The 23,780-nt window shown below is 35.9% G+C and overlaps 3 protein-coding genes across 6 annotated transcripts; 2 read left to right on the top strand and 1 right to left on the bottom strand.

The window, feature by feature from the left end:
- Positions 1 to 1,909: 1,909 nt before the first annotated feature.
- Positions 1,910 to 2,803, top strand: LOC140792625 (uncharacterized). Its single transcript, XM_073143728.1, has one exon. The coding sequence runs from the start codon at positions 2,008 to 2,010 to the stop codon at positions 2,653 to 2,655; it is 648 nt and encodes a 215-aa protein (XP_072999829.1). The 5' UTR covers positions 1,910 to 2,007; the 3' UTR covers positions 2,656 to 2,803.
- Positions 2,804 to 3,406: 603 nt separating this feature from the next.
- On the top strand, positions 3,407 to 17,692 carry LOC140792977 (probable RNA-dependent RNA polymerase 3). Of its 4 annotated transcripts, XM_073144256.1 has the most exons (20): positions 3,419 to 3,934; positions 4,012 to 4,234; positions 4,326 to 4,455; positions 5,172 to 5,246; positions 5,783 to 5,972; positions 6,735 to 6,927; positions 7,419 to 7,506; positions 7,623 to 7,766; positions 8,664 to 8,738; positions 8,851 to 8,922; positions 9,436 to 9,542; positions 9,678 to 9,826; positions 10,014 to 10,236; positions 10,966 to 11,012; positions 11,109 to 11,191; positions 12,492 to 12,637; positions 14,687 to 14,846; positions 15,652 to 15,796; positions 16,861 to 17,033; positions 17,131 to 17,692. In XM_073144256.1, the coding sequence occupies exons 1-20, from the start codon at positions 3,589 to 3,591 to the stop codon at positions 17,365 to 17,367; spliced, it is 3,006 nt and encodes a 1,001-aa protein (XP_073000357.1). In that variant the 5' UTR covers positions 3,419 to 3,588; the 3' UTR covers positions 17,368 to 17,692. The 4 variants fall into 4 exon arrangements, 3 of the variants coding, with proteins under 3 accessions (XP_073000359.1, XP_073000357.1, XP_073000356.1); XR_012109854.1 differs by having other exon boundaries at positions 3,411 to 3,934; positions 10,966 to 11,191; positions 15,652 to 15,759; XM_073144255.1 differs by having other exon boundaries at positions 3,422 to 3,934; positions 10,966 to 11,191.
- A 399-nt stretch (positions 17,693 to 18,091) lies between these two features.
- LOC140792978 (pseudo histidine-containing phosphotransfer protein 2-like) lies at positions 18,092 to 20,556 on the bottom strand. Its single transcript, XM_073144259.1, has 6 exons — positions 20,468 to 20,556; positions 19,174 to 19,304; positions 19,017 to 19,085; positions 18,628 to 18,699; positions 18,398 to 18,470; positions 18,092 to 18,275 (listed from the first exon to the last, which is right to left on the bottom strand). The coding sequence occupies exons 1-6, from the start codon at positions 20,525 to 20,527 to the stop codon at positions 18,225 to 18,227; spliced, it is 456 nt and encodes a 151-aa protein (XP_073000360.1). The 5' UTR covers positions 20,528 to 20,556; the 3' UTR covers positions 18,092 to 18,224.
- Positions 20,557 to 23,780: the final 3,224 nt, after the last annotated feature.

Genomic DNA, 23,780 nt, shown 5'->3' with positions numbered 1-23,780 from the left:
GGATGAGTGGCTAAGTTTAAAGTCTCATGAATGCCCTAATTAAAAGCTCTCCTATCATTTGTTGTTGCCCAACTTGCCTAATTTAATAATTAAGCCCTCTTTCCTTTCTCACAAATCACAGCCTTTTCTTTTGCTTTCCACTCTTACTTCTTCCTCCTCATCTCTTCTGCTTGCCCATCTGATAATAAAGTCCAAATCCTTTAAACTCAAAAGTATAATATATATCCACTTATTCTGATCTTATCTTTACTACAAAATCTCTGTCGACCCTTTAATTAATCACTTCTTAATTATCTCGTTGCAAGTGAAGAAAAAAGGAACTCAAATCAAGTAGCAATTTTTAAGACTTATCCTTACAGGCTGGGGGTTTTCTCTGTTAGTTTCAGATAATTCCCGGTGTGTCTTAGAAAAAAAATATATACTATCATAAGATCAAATTGAGGACTAATAAAGTCTGTAACAATTAAAGTGCATCTAGATGTGGACTGCCTCATTAGTACAGCTGCTAGCTAGTATCTTTCAAAGAGGAGTGCTGTTAAGGAATTAAAGGGCTTCTGGTTCCAAATATCATAATGCTGCTCAAAAGTGATCACCACTCACTATGTATAATAGCCCACATACTAAGCTAAAGGAAGATGTTATAGGAAATATATGACAAATATTTACCACTAAAACATTGCCCCTAAGAATAGCTTCATACTTTTGTTCATCTTCAGCTACATTGGATATAAAATTGTCATATAATTTAAGACGAGTGATTCTTTTTGCTGTGTAAGTATAAGAATTCCAATAATTATCAACAAAACTTTATGAATGATTAGGTCGTCCATCTCCTGCCGGTACACTTTCGTGGTACTCCTTGATCAACAGCTCAAAGGGTGTTCTCTTTGTACGTCTGCCAGGTACAGGAAATCGGACATATGATAGAGTTCTCTTTTTTTTTTTCTTTTTTTTTTTTCCTTTTGCTTTATTTTTCAGAACTGAGAAAAAGAATGAGTTAATAATAGAGGAGGGCACTTTGGCTCACCTTTTAAGCTTTCCTAATGGATAAGTTTATGCATGCCATTGAGAACTATATCTAGATCTTTTTAAAAAACGCTTATCCATTATACGGGCTTAATTATGAACATCAAAGGCAACTTAGTTAGCAAAATTTTCCAGCTCTATTAGTCGAGTCTTGGTAGTACTTTATATGATCTTCACCTAATTAATTAATTAATTAATTATAATTGTAATTAATTAGCATAAAGTTATGGCCTCCCTCCTTTGGTGCTTTTTAGGGTCCGATGAGGCTACTCTTGCATGCGCCCACCATTAAGGACATATGTTGCTATCGTGACAACCCCCATTCGGCCATCCAATTTCGCCTTTTGAGTCCAAAAAGACAACGGACGTGTATAATTTCTGGTCCATTGGTTAGCTAGCTCGGTTGAGTAATTAATAAAGAAACATATTAATTTGGAGGAGGTGTAATTAGAGAAACTTGGTATTCCATTTGAAGAGTCCCCCTACGCGGGTCATGAATTCAATTCATGATGCTCAAATCAACTATATCAACCATGGAGTAATTAAGTAGAATCCGATTAATTATATCAACCAAGGTATTGGTTTCATAGCACCAGGTTTGTAGCTAGTAAAGCTACTCGTGAACTCTTCTAGCTTACTCTCTAAGGCGCAAACGTGTATATATGGACGCCACGTGGCTCGCGAGGTGTCGACCACTCATTCGAGCCAACCCCAGGCTAATTAGTAATTAGTAATAACTATCTCAATTAACTAAAACCACGTTTTCGAGATGTGTCCCTACGTGAGGACTTTATAGTAAAATCCTCGCCACTAACAATAATGTCCTCTTGTCGCTTTACTTCCCCTTTAAATACCTCTCCCCCCCACTTTCCTCCTCGTTGCAAGTCATCACTTCCTTCTCCTCTCCTCGTTCTCTCTCAGAAATTTTCCACAAAACCCCTCCAAAGAGCCGAAAAACGCCAAAAAGGACAGAATCCGACAATGGAAACGACTGTAGCCCAGCGTCTTTTGCATATGGTACGGGTGGTGTACTACATGATACGGAAAGGCGTCTCCAAGAGGAAGCTGACGATGGATCTCCACCTCCTCCTCCAGCGTGGTAAGATTGCCGGGAAAGCCCTCGGCAATCTGATGACCTTCCACCACCACCACCACCACCACCAAGACCATTACTCCGGCACGAGCAGCGCCGCCTCGGCCTTCTTTTGCCGCTCCATGGACCCGAACCTCTCCTTCTCCAATCCTCGCGAGGTCGAATTCAGTTGCAGCAACACGACTTCTTATCCCTCGTTCCATCTCAAAAGGCGAAAGCATCGCCATCGCAACAACAATGTTAACCAGTACAGCGACTACGATGTCGCCGAGATGGCGAAGGTGTTCGACATGCTCAATTCTGAGGCGTCGGATGCCGAGTCGGCGGCGGCGACGCCGATGTGGAGCTTCGGGAAGAGCCCGGCGGTGGTGAGGCAGCTGAGGATAACGGACTCGCCATTCCCGATCAGGGAAGAGGAGGGGGAGGCGGACGGCCGCGTCGACCAGGAGGCGGAGGAGTTCATCAGGAGGTTCTACGAGCAGCTCCGGCTACAGAGGAGTGTTGCAAACACACCGGAGTATAGTTTCCGAGGTTGAGTTAGTCAACACTGAGATAATAATATATATTTGTGCTCCATTGTAAATATCGTAAGCTTAAATTGCTGGAATTATTATGCTGTGAGTTCTAATCTCTTTAGCTGCTTATTTTCTTCAGTTTAATTATTAGACTACTTGTTTTGTAAAATTATTTGGGAAGATTTTTCTGTATTATTCTTTGCTTAGTTTTCTTTTCTACATTGTAGTCTTAAGATGAGCCATATTCTATTAAATATTAATAATTAAGAAGTTTGCAACCGAAAACCTAATTACCTCCTAATTAATCTGCTCTCGGTCGGCAATTATTGCCATCCCATGTTAATTAATATATTATACACGAGTCGTGCATTGCTTTCTTCCACAAGTGTTTTGTGACTTTAACCGAGTAACTTTAAGGTAAAGCTGATGTCGATTTTCCTTTTGGTTAACCGGCCCACTCCTTTACGGGGGTGGTAACGAACTCCATTAACCCATTTGTTCGTTCTAAATCCGACCCTAAAATTCGTTAGTAATAGAAGTGGGTTTATATTTGGATTCACGTTCCGAATCAGACCATTAGTTTGTTAAAATTCTCTAATCGCATGCTAAGTTAGTTCTATTGAGGAACATCTCAAAGGTGCCGACGTGGCATGAAATCACCTACACGATGTATAATATGTATTTGGGAAGATCACCTAAAGTAGGTAATTAGTTTTAGCAGAAAGCTTAACCGCTAAGAAATCGCAATGTGTGGAGATCGTTTTGACAACCGACAGTCCGTCCAGCATACGACCCATCGAACCGTCTCTTCACACACGGCGCGAAACCGCTTTTCGAACGTTTTACTAAGCGGTCACCTCCTTCTCCCCTGCCTACGCCTTCAAAAGATAACCAAAAACCCTCTTCTTCTTCTAAAACCCCCTACTAGGTTTCGGTCTTCTCATCGTCTCCACCATGGCCACTCCTCCTCCTCATTCTCCTACTCCAACGCGATCCCCCTCCGGTCGCCACCTCCACCTCCCCGCCGCGGTGGAAGAGTTACTCCGTCGGATCTGCCGAAACCAATCCCTTCCTCCTCCCGATCACGTGGCTCGGCGAGTGCTCGATCGCATCGGGGAAGACGCCTCGCTGCGGATCCTGCGCCAGATCGCAGAATCCAGAGTCAAGGACCTCTCAAGGTTCATCACCTACATGGCGAAGAGTTCGGATGTCGTCTTGGCTCGAAACGCCGAGGGGATCTCCACCCGGGAGAGCTCGTGTTTCTCGGGGCCATCCTCCCCTGGGTTTAGCTCGGTCAGAGGTACTTTCCATAATTAATTCTTACATCAAATGCGTCAATATTCACGTTCTGTGTTGGACCTTTTGGTTCTTCGACAGAGGAATCTGTAGTTAGTCCATTGTCTCAAGAGATCAGTCCAAGAGAGATGGTAAGTCCCGTTATTCATATGGCTCGTGGGGAGATGACTAGTCCCATTCGCAAGATGGCTCCTATGGAGGCGGATGGTGAGAATCCATTGAAGAATTTGGCGACCCCACAGATGTTGGCCTTGGGAGAACTCGAGTTTAGAAAGGCTTTCTTGATTTTGAGTTATCTTGGAAGGTAAATTTAGGCGTAGGCGTCATTGGTGGCGAAAGATTAGAAGGTATCTGTGGGTTAAGCTGTCTTGCATTTACTTTCTCTTTTTTCACAGGAAAAAGCTGGAAGAGGCAATACCGGTGGACTTCATTAAGAGTTTAGAGAGCTTGCCAATGATTCAGTTTGAATCGGTGGTCTGGAGAGAGGTTGGGTGCAAGTATATCTCAGAATCAGATAGGAGAAAGGTTATGCTTCATGGAATTTTCTTCTATCATGGGCTCTCTTCTTTGAAAGCTATACATGAAGTTGATCTTTGTAGCTAGATGTTCTTTAATGATACATTAATGTTTGTTATAAAAGCATATAAGAAACACTCATCCACTGCTAAGTTTACCTTGTTGACATAGAGTTAGTCATTTAGATCGTCATAAATGATTTGAAACTTTGTGTAGTGTAGCTCTGATATGCAATGCATGTTTGTTGTGCTGTTAAATAGAGCTGGCACAAAAAATAACTTATTACTTTCTAGTGAATAATGTTAAGTCTATCTTTGGCTCAAGTATTTAACTTTTTTTGGGGTATCACATTCTTTTACACTAAATTAGGTGTGCGTGGGTAGAAGAATTGTTGATGATAAATTACGGAAGGATGATAATTTTGTTACCAGGTGAAGATTTGCCCTGCATATTGTTTTGCAGCTTGTATTAGAAGTTAGCTTTTACATGAATTTCCAGTGGTGCAATCAGTCTTGTTTACTTGCTGAATTGGTGAAAACTTGACCCTTTGGATGTTCCAAACCATAAACTGTCAAAATCAGCTGTATCTTGGAGTTAAGATTTGATTTAGATGCTGTTCTCCATCAATCTGATATTTTGACCCATCCTCCAATCTCTTTATAAGAGTAACATATTGTCTACTACAGTGACTTTAAGAAATAAAATTTTGTTCTTCACACTTGCAGAATCTTGACTGGGACTCAAGAAAGACACATGTCTATCACTGTTGTGTTGATATCGAAGGAAATGTGACATTTAAGGTTTGTATTAGTTCCGACGATTTGGCATGACAAAGCTGTTTCTTTGTTTTTGTTATTCTGTTTGTAGTCTGAGTTCATGTTTTCTTTTAATGCTACCATATATTCATGATTTGGTGTCGGGCTTCGAAGAAGTTTATATCGGATAATTCTTTTTGAGTTATTTTTGGTTACATTGTGAGTATCAAAGCTTAGTTGATGTTTTACTTTATCCTTCTTTCGGTTTGTGTGTTAATAGCAGTAACTTCAGCATGATTTGGTTCTAAATTTCTAATATTCTTTTTTATCTTGCATTTTGAGAAAAAAAGCCATATTCTTTATTTACTCAGACTTGTTGATATTTGTACTATCATGTAGCTCACTTTTCTGCATCGACTATGCTAAAATTTGTAGCTTAACTCAAGTTCTGTTCCTTTGTGTTCTCTAATCATTTAGGTGGTGGTGCTGTTTAGGTGTTATCTTTTTTTTTTCCTTTCAAATATTTCTCCTACTTGTTTTCTTGTTTTGCAAATGCTAATTTGTTGAGTTAATGGATATAGGGACCCTATCTTCAGACCACCAAAACCCACTTGCAGCGAGTCCTTGGAGATGACAATGTATTGGTTGTAAAGTTTGCTGAGATGAATGAAGAAAGTAGATCTGCTTACAGCTTTGGCACTTATTGTTTTGTATACGACAGAGTTGCAGAGGAGGGCATCATGGTGGGTTTACACTGTTATCGTTTCTTTGGTATGTTGTTTGTTCTTCTTTCTAATTGTTCCTGTAAGTATGTTTTTCTTTTTCCATCAATTTATATTTGTTATGTGTTGTAGATTCAATGGCTGCTTCTGAGCATGCTCAGTAGATGATAACCTGTTTCCTATAGTACCTGGTGTCATTCACTAAATGCACATTTCCTGATGTTATATGTTGGTCATTTTGTCCTTTGGCATGTCTTTTAAAATGTACATATTTTGCCCACTCTTAAAATTTTTTAAGGCTGGAAAGGTGAAGCGAGAATGTTTTAGTTGTATAAGATCTATCGACTCTAGTTATGTACTGCTAGAAATTAGAAATGAATGTACTTTTACTATTGAGAATTTTTTATGAATCTGCACAAGTAGTCAAATATTTACAAAAAAGCTTTCTATATGAACATTTACAAGGCATGTGATATCCATCTTTTTGTAAGGATGGCAGACCACATTATCTTAGCTTGGTTCACTGTCTAGTAGTTTTAGTATAATGTGACTAACACTTAATTTTTCTTGTTGTTCATTTCTATTACTTTCTGTTTCGTTTCCACTTAAATTACATACATACATACATACATACATACATACATACATACATATATAATGTGACTAACACTTAATTTTTCTTGTTGTTCATTTCTATTACTTTCTGTTTCGTTTCCACTTAAATTATCTATTAAGATTGATACTTTTATGATTTCATATCTGACCTCTGGTGTAACTAACACTCTCTTTCTCGAATCTCTTCCGTTACCAGTTTTCAAGGATGGCGGCAAAGCAGAGAAGAAGAGAAGCATAACTTCTTCTTCTGTTAGGTGTTATTTCGTTCGAACCAAGTCTGGATGGGCTATGGATAATAAATATACTCTTTCTGACAAATTGATACATGAAGCACGTACAGTTTTTATGCATGTACATACGGTCTCTAGCTTGGCAAAATATATGGCCAGGTTTTGCTTCTTACTGTACTCTGTTTGTCTATGTACTTAGATTTTTCATACATGTGCTTATACATGTAGGTTCTGTTTCGCGTCATGCAAAGCTACCTGGAGCTGCAACTGTAAGCAAAGTATAGACCACAGTGAACAGCATTGTCCAGAAAGATCAGGAGAGATTCCTATTCCATTTGGGAGTGCGGAAGGGGTGATGGTGATGTTCTGTTTTATTTTTGCAGCAATAAATGAGTTGGTTTGGTTTGCCTTCTATATAAAAAAAGGACTTGGTTGGGAGGATGAGTACAAGTTCACATGTAGACATGCTTGTCATGTGTCAAGATGCAGGAAAAAGAACAGTTGAGAAGGATTTTGTAGCTTCCTAATTCAATGTCTACTTCGGTCTAATTTTTGCTTGTGGTTTGTAGCTGCAAGTAGCTTTGTGGGCAGCCTAACAAAACCATATGAGATTTGATTGTGTTTACCAATTCTTCAAATGGATAATGCAGGTTCTCTTTAATATTGTCCAAGACTATCAAGTTAGATATTGATCTATCATCTGTTCATATTGAAAAAATTGAGGACATACCTTGCATGGTAAGCCAGCTTCTTCTTCTGTTCCTCAAGTAGGTTTTATATACTTATCCTGGATGCATCTCTTGTAGCTCAGCTTATTGGTGGAATCTTATTCAGTGTCAATTGGATTCATTTAGGATGAATATGGAAACATTGTTTATAATGAAGATTGCGAGCCAAGGATCCATACAGATGGAACTGGGTTTATTTCTGAAGATTTGGCTATGAAATGTCCTGGAAATATTGTCAAAGGGAGTTGCTTGATGCCCCAAGAAATCCTGGTTTGAAACATTCTTTGTTACTTTTCTAGTAAGGCAAATAATCATAAATTGTTGTCACACTTTATGCATTGATATTATGTGTGACAAAGCGGTTGGTTGTCCCTGTTGGTTTATGGCTGTTCAAATTGTTGATCTAAATTGCTTGAACAATGAACCAAACTTGCGATAGTAGTTTGTTGGTCAGGCTAGCTTGGATTTATTCTCATTTGCTTAGGAACTTTGGGGATAATATGCACTAGAATTGATTGTGCAGATCAATTATAACCTAAGTTACAGATATATGGATTTAAATAATATGAAGCTTGATTCATCTTCTAGATATCTTCACAACATTATAATTTTCTCATGTAATTCTTTTTACCCTTATCTGAAAGAGTTGAATCTTTATGTAATTTCCCCTCGGAATATTAGAAAATATTCTCCATCTTCAGATTTTCATTAGACTGAGCTTTTTAGCCTTGTTTGGTTGAAGAGTAAGGTAATATATAGATAAGATTACATTCATTTTTTTTCATGGTTTAGAGGAGAGCTATGCCTTTTGTGTTTGGTTGCAATATTAGGATAGATAGTCTCTTTTTATTCCAACTCTAGAAACAAGGGTAAGGGATTTGGTATCCATAGTATTAGTAATACCATGAGAATGTTAATTACACTATTAGTTATATTAGATTTGATGATGTTTGGATACAAGTCATGAATAAGGGATTCCTTATTTATGGATAAATATATCTTATTCTTCAACCAATGGGGGCCTTAGTTTCTCGTTTGTCATTTTCTTAAGTCTAGAAAGTGGTAACAGAAGCCATTCTAATGTTATATATTATAGTAGAGTTCCACTTGCTTTGTCTATCTATCCTTTTGTGATATCCATTAGCTTATTCATTTTATTCTCTGCAGAATGTTTTGGGTGGCTGTGATTCTTCAGAGAGATTTTCTAGTTTAAAAAACCATAGGTATCTTGCTGCTGAACCGGTATGCACAGTAGATGTAATTTCTAATTTCTTGAAGTTCTTTGGCTTCAATTTTGAGCTAATACTGCTCATGGTTAATGGAGCTTCTAATAATTCTCTCGCATTTTCTATAGCCTCTTCTTATCCAGTTCCGTTTGTTCTACAATGGTTCTGCTGTCAAGGGAACACTTCTCATTGATAAACGGGTATGTTCTGAATCTTCTGATTGTAAAATCAATCATTTTAAAAGTATTCTTTTTCTCCAATGTAAGGAATTTGGTTGTAACTTATGTAGTCTTTGTAGACCAGGTCAATTTCTATGGCACAGTAATATGAAGATAGAGATGAGATCATAAGATTAAATAGTTGGCTTGTTGCACACAAATGCAGCCTACGAACTTTTACCCTGTAATGCTTATAGTCAAGGTGAAATTATCTAAGCGACCTTGTATTTAAACAAGTATAAGATTCTGTTTGCATATCTCTGATACATCACTATTGCAGTCATTTGTCAATAAGTCTGCTTAATATCAAACAATTTTACATTCTATCATACTGTTATAAATGTTTTACATTTTTTTGTGAATGAAATAAGTCAAATAACGTCCTCACAGAAAATGGTGTTCTGGCATTCATGTATAGAGAATATTAACCTTTTTGTTTTGTATTTTTAATTTCAAGCTCTTTCTTTTAAGTAGATATCCTATTTTCTGTTGTAGCTTCCTCCAAGAACTATTTGTATACGACCTTCAATGATAAAAGTGGAATCAGACCCAAGCATTTTGTACATCCAATGTTGCAACTCTTTGGAAATAGTTAACACAAGGTATGTCTTCCGGATCTCTAAGGATAGTATGGTTTATTTTCTTTCTTGTTCTGCTTTTATTATTCTTCTATTTTTAATTTCTGTTGATGCTCGATGCTTGATGCTCGATGCTTGATGCTTCTATACTTATCCCAGCAATCGACCAAAGAGAACATGTTTATCGAGGTACTTAATTGTACTACTTCACTATGGAGGAGTTCCAAAAGAGTGTTTTTTGGAACTTTTGAGGAATGCATTAGATGATGCAGAGAGTGCTAGATATAGTACAAGGGCTGCACTTCGAGGTAACTTTTCTAGGTACAATTATTTTCGTGCTATACATGTTACAGTAAATTAAAGTATATTCTTTATTGCTCTAAATGATGTCAATGTTACTTGTAGAAAGATCTGGTGCACTCAGAATTTTATATGTTTATTTGTACTCGTGTTGGCTTATTATCCTTTACCTACTTTGTTGGCTTAACATGGCAGTTGCACTTAATTATGCTGATATGGATGACTCTCTTGCGGCCAGAATGATTCTCTGTGGAATACCACTTAATGAACCATATTTGAAGTCTCGATTGTCCGTGATGATGCAGGAGGAAAAGAAGGGACTTATGGGAGGAAAGGTCCCTGTGAGTGAGTGTTACTATTTGATGGGAACAACAGATCCCACTGGAACATTGAAACCTAATGAAGTTTGCATTATACTGTATGTATAGACAATTGTATTTTATTTTATTTCGTGCAAATCTCTAATAGTAAAAGCTTCAGCATATTTAATTTTTTTGAGACAATTACAACTGACACCCCACGCTTTGACTATATTACAAATAAGCTCTCTTTTCAAAACCCTTTATTTGCTAAGAAATATTAAGCCACACTCTATTGTTTGATAGATAGATATAATTTAACCTGACCATTAGATTAACTTAATTATAGAACTGAATCAAGCAGCCAAAACAGCTTAGAGATAGACCAAAACATTGATCTCGAACAAAATAGGAGCAAATCAAATCATTAAATTATTAAAATTGCATCCAAATATTGAATTCCACAAGATCAACCAATCTAAGATCTAAGAACTACTGAATTTATTTTCAAAGGTCATATTAGAGGAGTGAGATTAGGGTAATTACGAAATATAAAAATATCATTTGAAATGAGTGAAATATTCTACTTTTTAATTCACTCAGTCATGTGCTTGTTAAATTAAAATTAACTCAGGGTGTTGCTTGGTATCTTTTGGCAAATAGGATGCTGCATTTATAGGGATTTATAATATTGTGAAAATGTTGGTGTTGTTTCTCTTGATTTTTTGCCATCAAATTGATATCTCTGTTCTTTATTGTGCTCCATTTTATATTGGAGACTGTTGATTATGTATTCATTAGTAAGTTTTTTTGCATACCTGGCATTTATGTTCCTTTCATGCACGCAGTGAAAATGGGCATGTTTCTGGGAGTGTTCTTGTTTACAAGCATCCAGGTTTACACTTCGGTGACATACACATCTTAACTGCAACCTACATCAAGGGCTTGGAGAAGATTGTAGGAAATGCTAAATATGCTATCTTTTTCCCAGTTAATGGGCCAAGGTCTTTGGCTGACGAGATGGCAAACAGTGATTTTGATGGTGACATCTATTGGGTATCGAGAAATCCACAGGTTGGTTTCTGTTTTTTGAGATATATTGTTCAATTCATTAGTGTATACAACCTGATTGTTATTGTCTATGTCAAAACATCATGTTCTTAGAAAATTTTCTTTCATGTTTATGAATCTTTATCTGTGTTTGTGCTTCTCAGAAGAGGAAGATTGAGGTTGGCTGCCTACACATGTATAGAATGAGGTGAATTGAGGGGAATGCAATAATCACCTCTCTGGCATTTTTTCCAATGGAATTTCTGCCCACAACTCAGTTGAAGTAGTATTTTCTTTGAATCGTAGAAAGAAAAGCTGATTGGCGAGATTCCCTTTTTTCCCTTTGATTTGTCTTTTTACCTAGATTGCCAGTACCACCAGCCAGTCAACATCTATGGAACTTGATTGTCTAAATAGCCCCTGAATCATGAAAAGCACATGTAATGATGTAATAGCCCATGGAGCTCTTCTCTGACCTTCTTGCAGATTATTTTATATATATATATATGTACTGTTAAAGTTTAGCTCTAACACCTTTTTGGCATGCACCTCTGTGTTTGCACAAACGTGGAGCTCTTGTCTGACCTTATTGCAGATTATATATATATATATATATATGTAGTGTTAAAATTTAGCAAAAGTTGACACTTTTTGGCATGCACCTCTATATTTGCACAAACTCATCACAAGGTGGAATAAATTGAGTATTTTTTCTCTCTCCATCATAGGTTAGCTTTTCACTATTCCAATGTGCATTTAATGGCCAGGAAGTGATAGAAATTTTTCTCAAGTTCTAAATAAAATTTCTATTTCAACTCTATATATCTTCACATTCAAGTGTTATATTTTGTCCCAATTTTCCTGGTCAGCAATTTTTATTTGCATGGGCTCAAAAAGAGAACTATGTACCCTTGCTTGTTTTATCGAGCTATTTATTTAAATAGGCTATGAAAGAAACCTACATAAATAAGCAAGCTTGAGAGTCAATTGTGTTGTTCAATGTTTTTTGTTTTTGAAATAGCTATAGAAGGTCACCTTTCTATTTGCAGGTCTTTGGGATTTCATTACTTGTCATGGGCGATGATACTTCTGAGCCTTATTACTTTGTTAGTCTCTAAATATATACTGACTATTCAGGTATTCTGGAGTCTTTAGCACCATATCTTGTCTAGGTTATTTACTTAATTTTATGGTGCAATCAAACTTTTTACCTGAGGTGTATTGCTATTTCAGATATGTGATGTCAATTGAATGTAACTAAGTAATGCGCTTTTTTGCTCATTACATCACTTTTACAATGAGAATTTTCTTGGATGATTTTCAGTTATTGGAGCATTTTAAAGCAAGTGAACCATGGGTTCGGGCAATTCCACCAAAGAAAATGCAACATGCAAGGCCTAGTCAATTGTCAAGTACAGATTTGGAAAGGATGCTCTTTCAGCAATTTTTAGTCAATCGATTCAAACCAAGGTGTTCCTAACATATTGTAGCCTTTACTGAATCTTGAATTGCATTCATTGTAGTTCATATTTGTGATGTTTCACATCAGGTTATGTTTTAGCCAGATATGGCTGTTTTGGCCAATTTCGAGTTGAATATAGATAGGGAACGGTGGAATGGGATCGACCATTGCTGACCTCGTCCCACCTTGGTTTCGAGCCAATTTTGGTCATATTGGGACCAACCAAAACGGGTTGTTTAAAGATTCGAGTCGGATCCAAAATGGATCTAATTGAGGGACATAGGTAATTGTTCCCATCTACCTTCTTTTCAAGTTTTCTGCTTTTACTCTCTCTCTCTCTCTCTCTCTCTCTCTCTCTCTCTCTCTCACTTCCCCACGCATTCGTTTCCCACTTACGATTTGTTAAGCTCATTCGACGACTTTGCACTCTGGTATACTCGAGTGAATGTTTTTTCTTTTATTTTTCTTTCTATATTTTTATACTCCCCTTTTCTCTCTCTCTCTCTCTTTCTTATTGCTGCAGAACAACAATGAAGAGAGATATTTTTATCTCACTTTTGTAGCTATAAATTACGAATATATAAATTTACTAGATTTAGTTCGGACTTCATTATGGTTTCAAGCATGGATTGAAGTATTGTTTGATCCCAATTTGTATCGTTGAAACCGATTGGCCGTTATGGTCAATTCAACTGATCCCCAATCCAGGTCGTTCGAAACAGAAGATCGATACAACCAATATGATCGATATGTCTCGTGTTTTCAAGCATCTGATCCCAATATCAAAACTGATAGTTGGAACCTTGGTTTTAAAGGAGTATTGTTTCATTTTTATTCTTCATAATGAGTAATTTTTATTTTCTTTTTTCCGTCCTTTTTTTGAATTATAGAAGTTTTCTTGTATTTTTAAATAATTTCTAGAATTTTATGCAGTTAAAAAGTAGTTTGATATCGAAATGGCTGATATGTATTGTATTTTTTTGGTAGCTGATCCTGATCCCAACTCTTGGAACCTTGTTTTTAGCATGATTCCGAAGAATTATATTGCCCTTAGGTTATTTAACTTTTGGAAGAATTTATTCCTCAAAGCAATTTTTCTGCCCTTTTTTATCTTTATTGACGAAGTCTTAAAGAAATCATGTAATGGTTTGGAAATATAATATAGTCTGCGACAATCCTTTGGTGTCATGGTGTTGGAACATGATAAATGCCTCACCTTCATAAATACTTGTTCCTCGAGGTAGGAGGAAGTTTCTAAAGTTGAATCAAAGTCATATTACATTTTTTTCCCGATTGTCATGAACTATAGTGTATTTTGTCAGTTTAGATTGTTTGTTATGCTAATATAGGGTAATAAGATAGAAACTATACTGTTGTAATCTTATATAGCTGACCCCAGATAGTTGGTATTAGCGATCAGGTGCTTCTTGTTATCTTGAAAAGAAATGAACTACAGGAAAGGGTAAAAGGAGAACTTGAATTATTGTTCTTTTTCCTTGGAGGTGATTTTGAAGAAAATATTACTGTATAGTATGAGTCTTTAGACATTTAATATTCTAGTACTCAAGCAGCTTGTAGACTTGGAAGAATATTGAAGTGATCTAACATTAGAATATGAATCTTTAGATGTTTACTACTCTAGTACTCTAGCTCTGACAGTCTTTTGTATTCTCATATATTCAACTAATTGTTGAACTTATGAATAATCCACCGAAAGTTTACAAGAACCATTTACAAAGTATGTGTTTTCGTAATCTGCTTTAATTGCTTGCAATTATCTTGCCATTTTTCTCTCGTGCTGCTGTGTCTTATATTGATCTATAAATGGATTTTCTTCTTCTTGTTGAGGCTTTACTACTCTTTATTACTTAAGCTGAATGGAACCGTCATTGATGCTTTATTCTACAATTGTTTTGAAACTGGTAGATGTTCCAGTAGAACCTTTAATGGAACTTGCTATCTCCCAGACCTGATAGAGTGTTGCAACTATCTAATCTCGGTATATCTTAGTGTGGTTTCATGTTCCTTATATTTGGAAGTTGTGATGTGCAATCCAGTTACACAATAAGTGCGGCAGCAGATTGTTGGCTAGCCTATATGGATCGGCTTTTGACTCCAAATGTTTGTACTGAAGAAAAACAACTCCTAAGGAGAGCGATTCTTCAATTGGTCGATATATATTACGATGCTGTGGATGCCCCAAAAAGTGGAATAAAGGTTTATTTCATCATTAAAGCTTAATACTCACATATTCCATCACTGATATTTCCTTGTGTTTGTTGTCCCATTAATCTCTGGATGCTAAAAATTAAACTATCTCCATAGTTCTGTTTTGATACCAAAATTTTTCACCTATATACCTTGAATTAATCTGAAGTTAAATAATTCTTTATGCTGTTAACTATTTTGAGATTGTGAAATCTATGAACCATGGATGTGGATATAGGATATGATACAAATACCAAGATATGAAAAATCATAAGAAAAGTAGGATAATAAATTACGTAAAAATGTATATTTGTATCCTAATATCACTTTAAAGGAATCCATATATATGTATAACTGACAATTTAAGATTTGGTTTTTCCATGTAGTCTACAAATTTGCTTCTCATTGATTCTTGGAATTCAGGATGTCTTATCTACTAATAGCTAGCTAAGAGGAAAAATGAAAAAGAAAAGAAACTGAGACGAAGAAAAGAAAAACAGAATGGATTGATATTTATTAATTTATGTTGGACAGACACCAATTGTTAGCATACATTGGTGCTTGTGGATCATTATAAAATACTCACGTGTAAGTTTGATCCAACATCTTTTTATCAGCTTGTACTGCACTTGCCCCGATAGAGATGATGTCAAGATTGCACCTCTTTTTTAGCATTACAGACCTTCAATATGTGATTCCGAGAACACTAGTGGCAATGAGTCAATGACCATGTCTAATTTACAAAATTTATGTATGCCTTGTTTTTGTATTATTTAAAACTGTTATTCTACTGATTTTCTGTTTTCTGAGTTAGGTTGAGGTGCCTCCTGAGTTGAAGGTTAAAAAGTATCCTCATTTCATGGGAAGGTCAGACGATGATTCTTATAATTCAACATCAATTTTGGGGGTGATACATGATAAGGTGAAGTCATCACGAACAGAGCATTTTCTATCAAGTGGTAAGCTTTTTTATTGTAGTGAGTTGTGATTGTGGCTAATAATTTGCATGTAGTAAGTGTTTGGCCACCATTTTTTACCATAAGTTGATTAATAGTAGGATGACCCTGCAATTTGGTGAACAAAGTGGGACATTATATAATGCATATGTAAATGCAGCTCGATACCCGTTCTGTGGATTTATCTGTGACTTTGCTGATGTGACTACACCCAGTTTACTCATGAAAAGTAGTACTTAGTGAGCTTTCTGTGATTGCCACTAATAGTCAAGCCATAGTTGGCTTATCATTCTGTCAATTATTCTTTGCTTGTCACCTTTGGACGGTGGTAGCAGATAACACATTTTTCTATTTCAGTTTTTGCATCCAATCTTTAGTTATTTCTTTTGTGTAGATCTGATTGGGACATGACAAGCGTAAATTGATTTGATTTATTTGTGCACTAAGTTCATAGTATTTTAGGGCCTATCATTATGGATACATAGAAATGGTCATAGTTCTGATCATTGTAATGATTTTTCACAAAATACCACATTTTGTTGCAACATACTTGTAAGAATAAATTCAGTGATGTATAAAAAAAAATTGCAGTGTTGTAGTTGCATATTGCTTACCTGTTTGTAAGCCAACCATCAGTAGTGTATGAAACATGGATATAGCAAAATCTCAAAACAATAGGAGATTATGTGGTTGCAAGTACAATTCATGTTTATAGTATTGTACAAGACTTACATCAATTCTGAGTTATAATGCAAAGGGTGGATGTGTTCTTATTATCTTCTACCGTTTCATTCCAGTTGAATAATCCAACTTTTTGTGCAACAGTTTGGAACAAATTTTTACAGTATCTGCCTAATTGAAAGTCTTGAGCTGATTCTGGCAATGGTTTAACAGAAACTCTTGTTACCATATTGATGTTGTAAATTATGTTTTACGTTATGAGGAAATAATTTAGGAGAAAGGACTTGCCTTAATGGCTGTTTTAGCAAATGATAAATTTTATTTAGTGGTTTGCTGCATTATCCTTTTCTTGTTTTACATTCCCTTTCTCTATTTTGGTGTTTCAGAGATTTGCCAACTTCCATGCTTTAGTGAGGAAGCTCCTCAGTCTTGCTTGCAGCTGTGGATGACGCGCTACCGAGATTACTTAGAAGAGATGGCACGGCTCTGTTCTATGGATCATGAATCTAAGGAATCTAAAGAATTGATGGTGCAAGAAGTCTTCCAAAAATATAAAGAGGTGAGAATAGCAAAGTGTTTTTTTTTCTTCTTTTTATATATAGAGGTGTCTCTGAAAGAGTCTAAACTTGCATTTAATTGGTTTTACGAAACTTCAGCTTCTATATGGAGCTGCAGAGTTTGAAGAGAGCACAAGGCCACGCAATGATATCTTCAACGAAGCAGTTACAATTTATCAAATTGCTTATAACAATGCAAAGAATAGTGGGGCTGTGGGTAAATGTGGCTTTGCTTGGAAGGTTGCAGGACGGGCACTGTGTCTACTGCATACAATGAAACAGGAAGAATTATCAATTTCATGTTCACGCTCGGTGCTGAAGGAAATTCTTCGCTAGTCAGTTAAGACTCTTCTTAGGTGTTGGAGTGCAGTGCCATGTATCATGGTGATTATGTAAAAGGTTGTATAATTATTCTGTTGTAATGGTGATGAGACCGAATTTTCTTTTATTGTGTATTAAGCTACGTATTCGTGCACATCACTCTTGTGCCATGTGATGTATTCACAAGCTCTTCTATTCTTTATGGGTGCATATGCGATGTATTGTTTTGTTGCACCAGTATTTAGGAACTCGGCTATTCTCTGTGGGCTAGAGCCTAGATATGTATAATTAGTTTCTCTTTCCCTACATTACGTTTTGTATTCTTTTACTTGGTGAAGTATTTATTTTGGTGCCCTTAATTAGATTACTTATTTCTATTAAAAAAGTGTTCATTTTTGTGAAGGTTGATCCGTTCTTTCTACTTTTGATGACTTTGTTACTGGCCTATAAAAAAATCCGACGGTTCTCCCATCCCACCTTTTTTTTCTTCTTATATTAGTGATGCTAACGTGAATTTGAACCGATGAGTTTCATGTACAGTGCAGGCACATCTTTATTACATTATTAGAGATTTGTTCCCAATATATATATATATATATATAATGGCATGTTATTCGTGATTATCGCTGACAAATGCAAGGGTATGCAGTAATGCAATCCATAAATACTGGCTCTCTGCGCATACCAATCAAAAACAACGACAAACTAGAAGGCATAAATTCTAAATAATATATTTCCTTACTTTTAACACCCCAAAGCTTCTAATTTTATTTACAGCATTTCTCATTCTCATATTATTACACCCAACAACTGTCCAGTCTCTCAATAATCACGAGCTTACTAACATATAATATGCATCATATTGGCTCGTTTTACTTCCTTGAGTTTGTTGCTTGTTCTACAGGACCAGCTTGCCGTAACCACTAAAAACACCAAAGAAAAAAAAACTCCAAGTTAAGCAAGAACAAAATATCTGTAGTGAATTCTAATTATGAAGGTGGAAATAGAAAATTTTGAAGAGTGGAATGAGACTAAGGGAGAGAACCTGGAAATATTTCTCCAACTTCTGTTTCAAGGTAGTGTATTCCCTCTTCACCTTTTGAAATGATCTCTTGCACCTGAATGCACATAGAGAGATATGAACAGGTTGATAGCAGATTAAGTATTACCGGGAACCATTAAATTTAGGGCATGGACTAAATCATCTAATAGAAAAGATATATTAAAGATAAAAGGAGATGACTCCTGATAGAGAATGGCGAAAATGAGACACACCCTTCAAGATTTCCGTTACTGCAGTGAGCTCTAAACGAAGTGCATTCATTCTTCATCCTTAAAGCGCCAATACTGCAACAACAACATCAAGTGTATTTTTTTTTAAATGTTTATATCACCACCTACCTCTCAAGTTTATTGCAGACAGCTCTTTTTTTTTTTTGATGAATTTGCGAAAGTAATCTTCTTTACGTATATCCATAAAAGACACCTCAGATTCATTCATAGAGAATATTCTCAAAACATACTTGTATTTTGAGAAAACAGAACCTTTTCCACCTTTTCAAAAGAAGAAAAGAAAACAAACTGAAGAGCATATTTTGGAAAGTATGAAGTAAAAACTCAACAATTAATTGAGACATTTTTCGAAGCATATGCGTTGTTCATACCTGGAGACACTACCTATCAATTGGTGCATCAAGGAATCCAGCCTAGAAAAATCCCGGGGATACTTCTCGCTGGATGGAAATAATCTTAATGCAATGAGCAAAATACACCAATCTAAACCTTTATATTTAATCATTTCAAACAAAAGTTGCTACTCACAGCACTTGTTCTATGTTGGCTAATAATCTGGATGAGTCCTTGAAGAACAAGGCCACAACTTCTTCCACAAAGTTGGGGCTAACTTCATCTTGCAATTCTTCTATCTGGTTAAATTGGTCATCAAGATATCCCTGAGAAAACCACAAAAATCATAAATTTACTCGTTATTGCAACCTATATATGTGTATATCTGGATTAGACCTTTCAATATGTACTGCATTTTAGTTTGCTCTTGATGATCTTGTGTTTGTGGTGATACCACATACAACTAAAAAGTGGTGAATCTTGCACCAAACTATACCTTTTTCTTGCATAATTCCAAATAATTAGAGAAAGGAGGGAACACAAGCAAGTGATGGAAATAGAACATTCCGAACACTGTTTGTGTTGCTTTGTCTCCATTTTATTCTGTTAATTTAATCCACGTTACCAAAAGTGATCCACCGTTTATTTTATTACTTTAATTATGTGCATAAAAATAAGGAATAATTCTATTTAGACTCTTAAACTATTGTTCACATACACCTCATATACTTTTTTTTGATACACAGACTCGCTAAATTATCAGGAACCTCTCAAATTCTCTATTTATTAGTTCCCCTATTATGTTTTCCACCCATAAGTCACCTGACTAGCCTTGACTCACACGTGAGTGAATTAGTGATATTTATGCTCTTATTTCTTTAAGAGAAAAAGAAAGAGAATTATTAATGTAAAGAGGTATTTATATCTTTTCACCTTTTCCTTCAACAACATAAGGTACCATCAAATTTTTTTAATAGTTTAGAAGATCTAAGTGAAATTATATCAAAAAATAATAGTGCTACTATCTATTATCTACCTTGCAACTATGTAACAATTCTCTACTCAAAAAAATCAACATGAAGGAAAAAATATATCACTGAGGACATGTAAAGCGAAGTTTAACAACCTGGCCTTTTGACCTGATGTTGCAAGTGGAATCAATATCATGAGTACAATATTCAAATTTGCACCTAGTAATGAATAATTCTAACAATTGAGCCATGGTCCATTTATGCAACTGCATGTAAGTTCTATAGATCTCTACAATTTCATGTATGAATGATGAATCCATTTTGATAAGCTAAGTTTATGTGGGGAATCAGCTGATCTGTTTTTATATATTTCTGATAAAAAAGATAAGCTGGAAAGGAGGCTAAAAAGACTCTACCTATACTTAGAAAGATGGCAGTGAGCTGAATCCATTATGAGATCATGATGGATTCTTATTGGTATCAAATTGGAATGGCAAAATGAGCAGACGAAATGAAACCTGATCAAGGAGGCTCTTCTTCATATTATTAGCCTGGCGTAGTAAGCTCGAATACTCCATAGTTGGATACACTTGTATAAAGTAGAGTGATAGAGTGTTGTGATGAGACCTAAGAACTATGAAGGGTTCTATATATAGAGGACTGACACTTAATTAGGCACTCATTAAAATCCATTAAGTGGGCCAATGTTTCTTTCTCTCCCTTCTAGAAACGAGATAGATGCCTTATTGCTATCAGCTGTCTGAGTTTAGTACTATGGTTGAGAGATCTAATGAGTTTTTTTAACAAGATAACCATATATTTCAGCAGATTAGACAAGTAGGTTGCATTGTAAATGAGCCGAGATTTAGGCTCGACTTGAAATAAATTTCGAGCTTAAAATCTAATTCAAGCTCAGATTCATTTACATTTGAGCCAAGCTCAAACCGAGCCTATTTAAACAAACTGGGGCCAGTTCAAGCCGAGCTTAATTCAAGCCTTAAATAAGTCGAGACTAATTTTGAGCTTATCAAGCTTATCCTGAGCAATCCGACTTGTGCTCAGGCTCGGCACTAATTAATTTATTTTGAGCCTAAAATTTGGCTCCAACTTAGCTCATTTATATTCAAACCCATCTCGAACAACTCATTTATTTTGACAGCCATATCAGTAGTTAGTTTCACGAGTGATCTTTCTATGAAGATACTTCGCTAGTAATTTAAAAAGAAAAATAAAATAATTGCTACTAAAGTAATATGAGAATGTTAGAATGAATATCAATGTCCTTTAAAATGACATCAACCATTGACATTCTTCTTAGCAATTAGAAAGAAAAGAATAATTCTTGCACTTTGAATCTACTCAGTACCGATTCCAGTCACCAAACAATAAATTATCAAAGATTTATTGTCAAATATACTTAAATTTAAGTTGGTTGAAGCCGAAAGCAAGCAGTGCTAGTCTTTCTTCAATTTGCTTTTTCCTCAACTCCACACTTTGTTACCTTATTTACTGTTATCATCTTTATGTCATATGCTCATAATAAAATATTCACTAGGTGAACCCACAATTGTCTCAAAAGTGAAAAAATAATAATAAAAAGATTAACTTTGGCATCAAACATACTGCAGTTGCTAGAAAAGTAGTTCCAACGCATCTAACCAACAGAGATAAAACAGCTGCAGGAATAACCACTGGGTTAAGTTGCAAGAATAAACACCGAATTATCTGTGTTCGGGTATCAATAGCATTAATTGAATAAGACCGCAGGAGTATGTAAATCCATAGGATTAATTGCTTACCCATTGGATCACTGGTTGTATAACTGCAGCATAGAATCAATTGTAGCCAAAACCAAACATACGACTTTCTTGATGTCCTAATGAAAGAGTAAAACAGCATTCTAGCATATTCGAATGCACCAAAAAATGTTATCCAGAAAGAAAAATTGAACTGTGATCCTACAAGGCTGTAGATTGCTAGCTTCCAGGTCATAAAAAACATATAAAAAGGGGTAAGATACATATAAACAGTACTGCATCTTACCACCTTGCATATGTCCGCATGTTCACATATTCTTCCCCTTCTTTTATCAACTCGTACGCTTGCATCTCCATTCATATTCACTTTTGCGTCATGGTCACTTTTTTAAAATCCTAGGAAGTATACTTGCCCTGCACATGCATATCAGTTTAACGCAAAGTATGTAAAGTGTGCATTAAGAGAAGAGAAACAAGATGATTCAGCCTATATATGTGATAAATTCTGCAATTACAAAGAGAAATCTTTTTCCTATGTTCGAATAATTACTTCTCAGGTCAGAAATATGATAATTTTTTTCTAATGCCCAATACAAATGAAGACCATTTTCATGAACAGGGTGAAGAAAAGAAAACACCTCTGGATTAATTTCCAACATTGCTCTACTGCCCTTCTAATACAGCATCAACAACAATGTGCTACCTTGATCTGGTCTTTTATGCCTCAAAAGGACTCACAGGGTAATATTCAAGTAAATACTATTTTTTGTTCTGCATGCAGATAACCTTTCTCATTACAATTTATTGGCTGAAAATAATAAATACCAAGGCTAATCATCAGTAAGGAAGAAAGAGCAACAAATAAATGGTCCTTTTCATGCCTTTCCATCAAGATTGAAGCGAAATGAGTGAAAAGAAAAAAAGAAGATAGAAGGACAATGAGAATAGACATGTCAGTTGCTTCCTTTATTCCATTGCCCATATATGAGTAAGATGGACAAACATTTCCAGTATTTATCTCCCATGGTTTTCTATTCTTGGTATATTTCCCATCCACACCTTTGATAAAAGGAGTGGAAGCTGGAAGATTCAGCGCACAGTAATTGGTCCAACGATCACGATTCTTGCACGATATCATTGTCCAATGTATAGATAAGAGAATCTTAACCTGATTCTTACACCAACTTGGTTGCACAATGAGGGAAAAAAGAAAAGGTGAAAATTCTTATCTTGGTGATCATGAAAATGAGACAAATACTGAACTACAACCACAAGATAGTATCTCATCACTTTCTAGTGACAGGTGGCAAGACCAGCATCTCTCTGTTAGACTGCTGTTCTTAGAACGGTCCCCTTTCAGGACTACAGTAGCAGCAAACAAGCACAGTTTCTGAAACATTCCCTCGTTCCTTTCACCACCTACTGTCAAATATCACAGAATACATTCCAATCAAGCACATGATCATTGGTTGATTCATTGGTTGAGCATCAATAAGTCAACCTTGCTCTTGCTAATCATCGTTACAGAGGATGGCCACTTTGTGTTGACAAGGATATATCCATCCCCAGTTGGTGACTTAGCAAGCTAATAACACATCATACAAACTACAAAGCTTATAAAGCGAAGGCTTGTCGACACAATATTTGCTAGTGGACCAGTACCCCCTAATTGCTCCTAATTTATGTTGCAAACGCCTTAGATAGTCAGCACAATGCTCCTAATTTATGTTGCAAACGTCCATAATTCTCTTCTAGTAGTAAAGAAATCGCAAATGAAAAGCTAATAATTCTTGAAAGAGAAGTCAATTGTTAGGAAAAAAAACGTGTACCATTTCGAAGTATAAGAGGCGATGTGTGAGGGGAAAGGTAATGGAGGGAAAGCGAAAAAAAGATGGTCGTCAAGAATTGCAAGCAAGAAATTATTAATAAGGAAAAAAGAGAGAATAACAGCAAGAAAGGTGTTCGACGAAATGTACCAGGGATTCCGTCGTTCCTTTTTATAGACCCAAGGACTCAAGGTTCTAAGCTGTCGGGTCTCATAACTATCGGGTTATCGGGTTTGTCTCTCGTCCGA

The sequence above is a fragment of the Typha latifolia genome, chromosome 7 (assembly GCF_019914945.1).
Source record: "Typha latifolia isolate L0001 chromosome 7, TyphaL0001v2, whole genome shotgun sequence".
In the NCBI taxonomy this organism is placed as follows: Eukaryota; Viridiplantae; Streptophyta; class Magnoliopsida; order Poales; family Typhaceae; genus Typha; species Typha latifolia.
Note: the sequence above shows the minus strand (reverse complement) of the source record. Positions and strands in the feature narration are given on the sequence as shown.

What these genes read in the sequence shown, in the direction of transcription:
- LOC140792625 (XM_073143728.1), top strand. Translation starts at nt 2,008, where the DNA reads ATGGAAACGACTGTAGCCCAGCGTCTTTTGCATATGGTACGGGTGGTG.
- LOC140792977 (XM_073144255.1), top strand. Translation starts at nt 3,589, where the DNA reads ATGGCCACTCCTCCTCCTCATTCTCCTACTCCAACGCGATCCCCCTCC. An exon ending in CACTTCTCATTGATAAACGG is followed by an intron (nt 8,923 to 9,435) that starts GTATGTTCTGAA and finishes TTTCTGTTGTAG; the next exon opens with CTTCCTCCAAGAACTATTTG. An exon ending in TTGGAAATAGTTAACACAAG is followed by an intron (nt 9,543 to 9,677) that starts GTATGTCTTCCG and finishes TACTTATCCCAG; the next exon opens with CAATCGACCAAAGAGAACAT.
- LOC140792978 (XM_073144259.1), bottom strand. Translation starts at nt 20,527, where the DNA reads ATGGAGTATTCGAGCTTACTACGCCAGGCTAATAATATGAAGAAGAGC. An exon ending in GCCAACATAGAACAAGTGCT is followed by an intron (nt 19,086 to 19,173) that starts GTGAGTAGCAAC and finishes ATTTCCATCCAG; the next exon opens with CGAGAAGTATCCCCGGGATT. An exon ending in TTGATAGGTAGTGTCTCCAG is followed by an intron (nt 18,700 to 19,016) that starts GTATGAACAACG and finishes TTGTTGTTGCAG; the next exon opens with TATTGGCGCTTTAAGGATGA.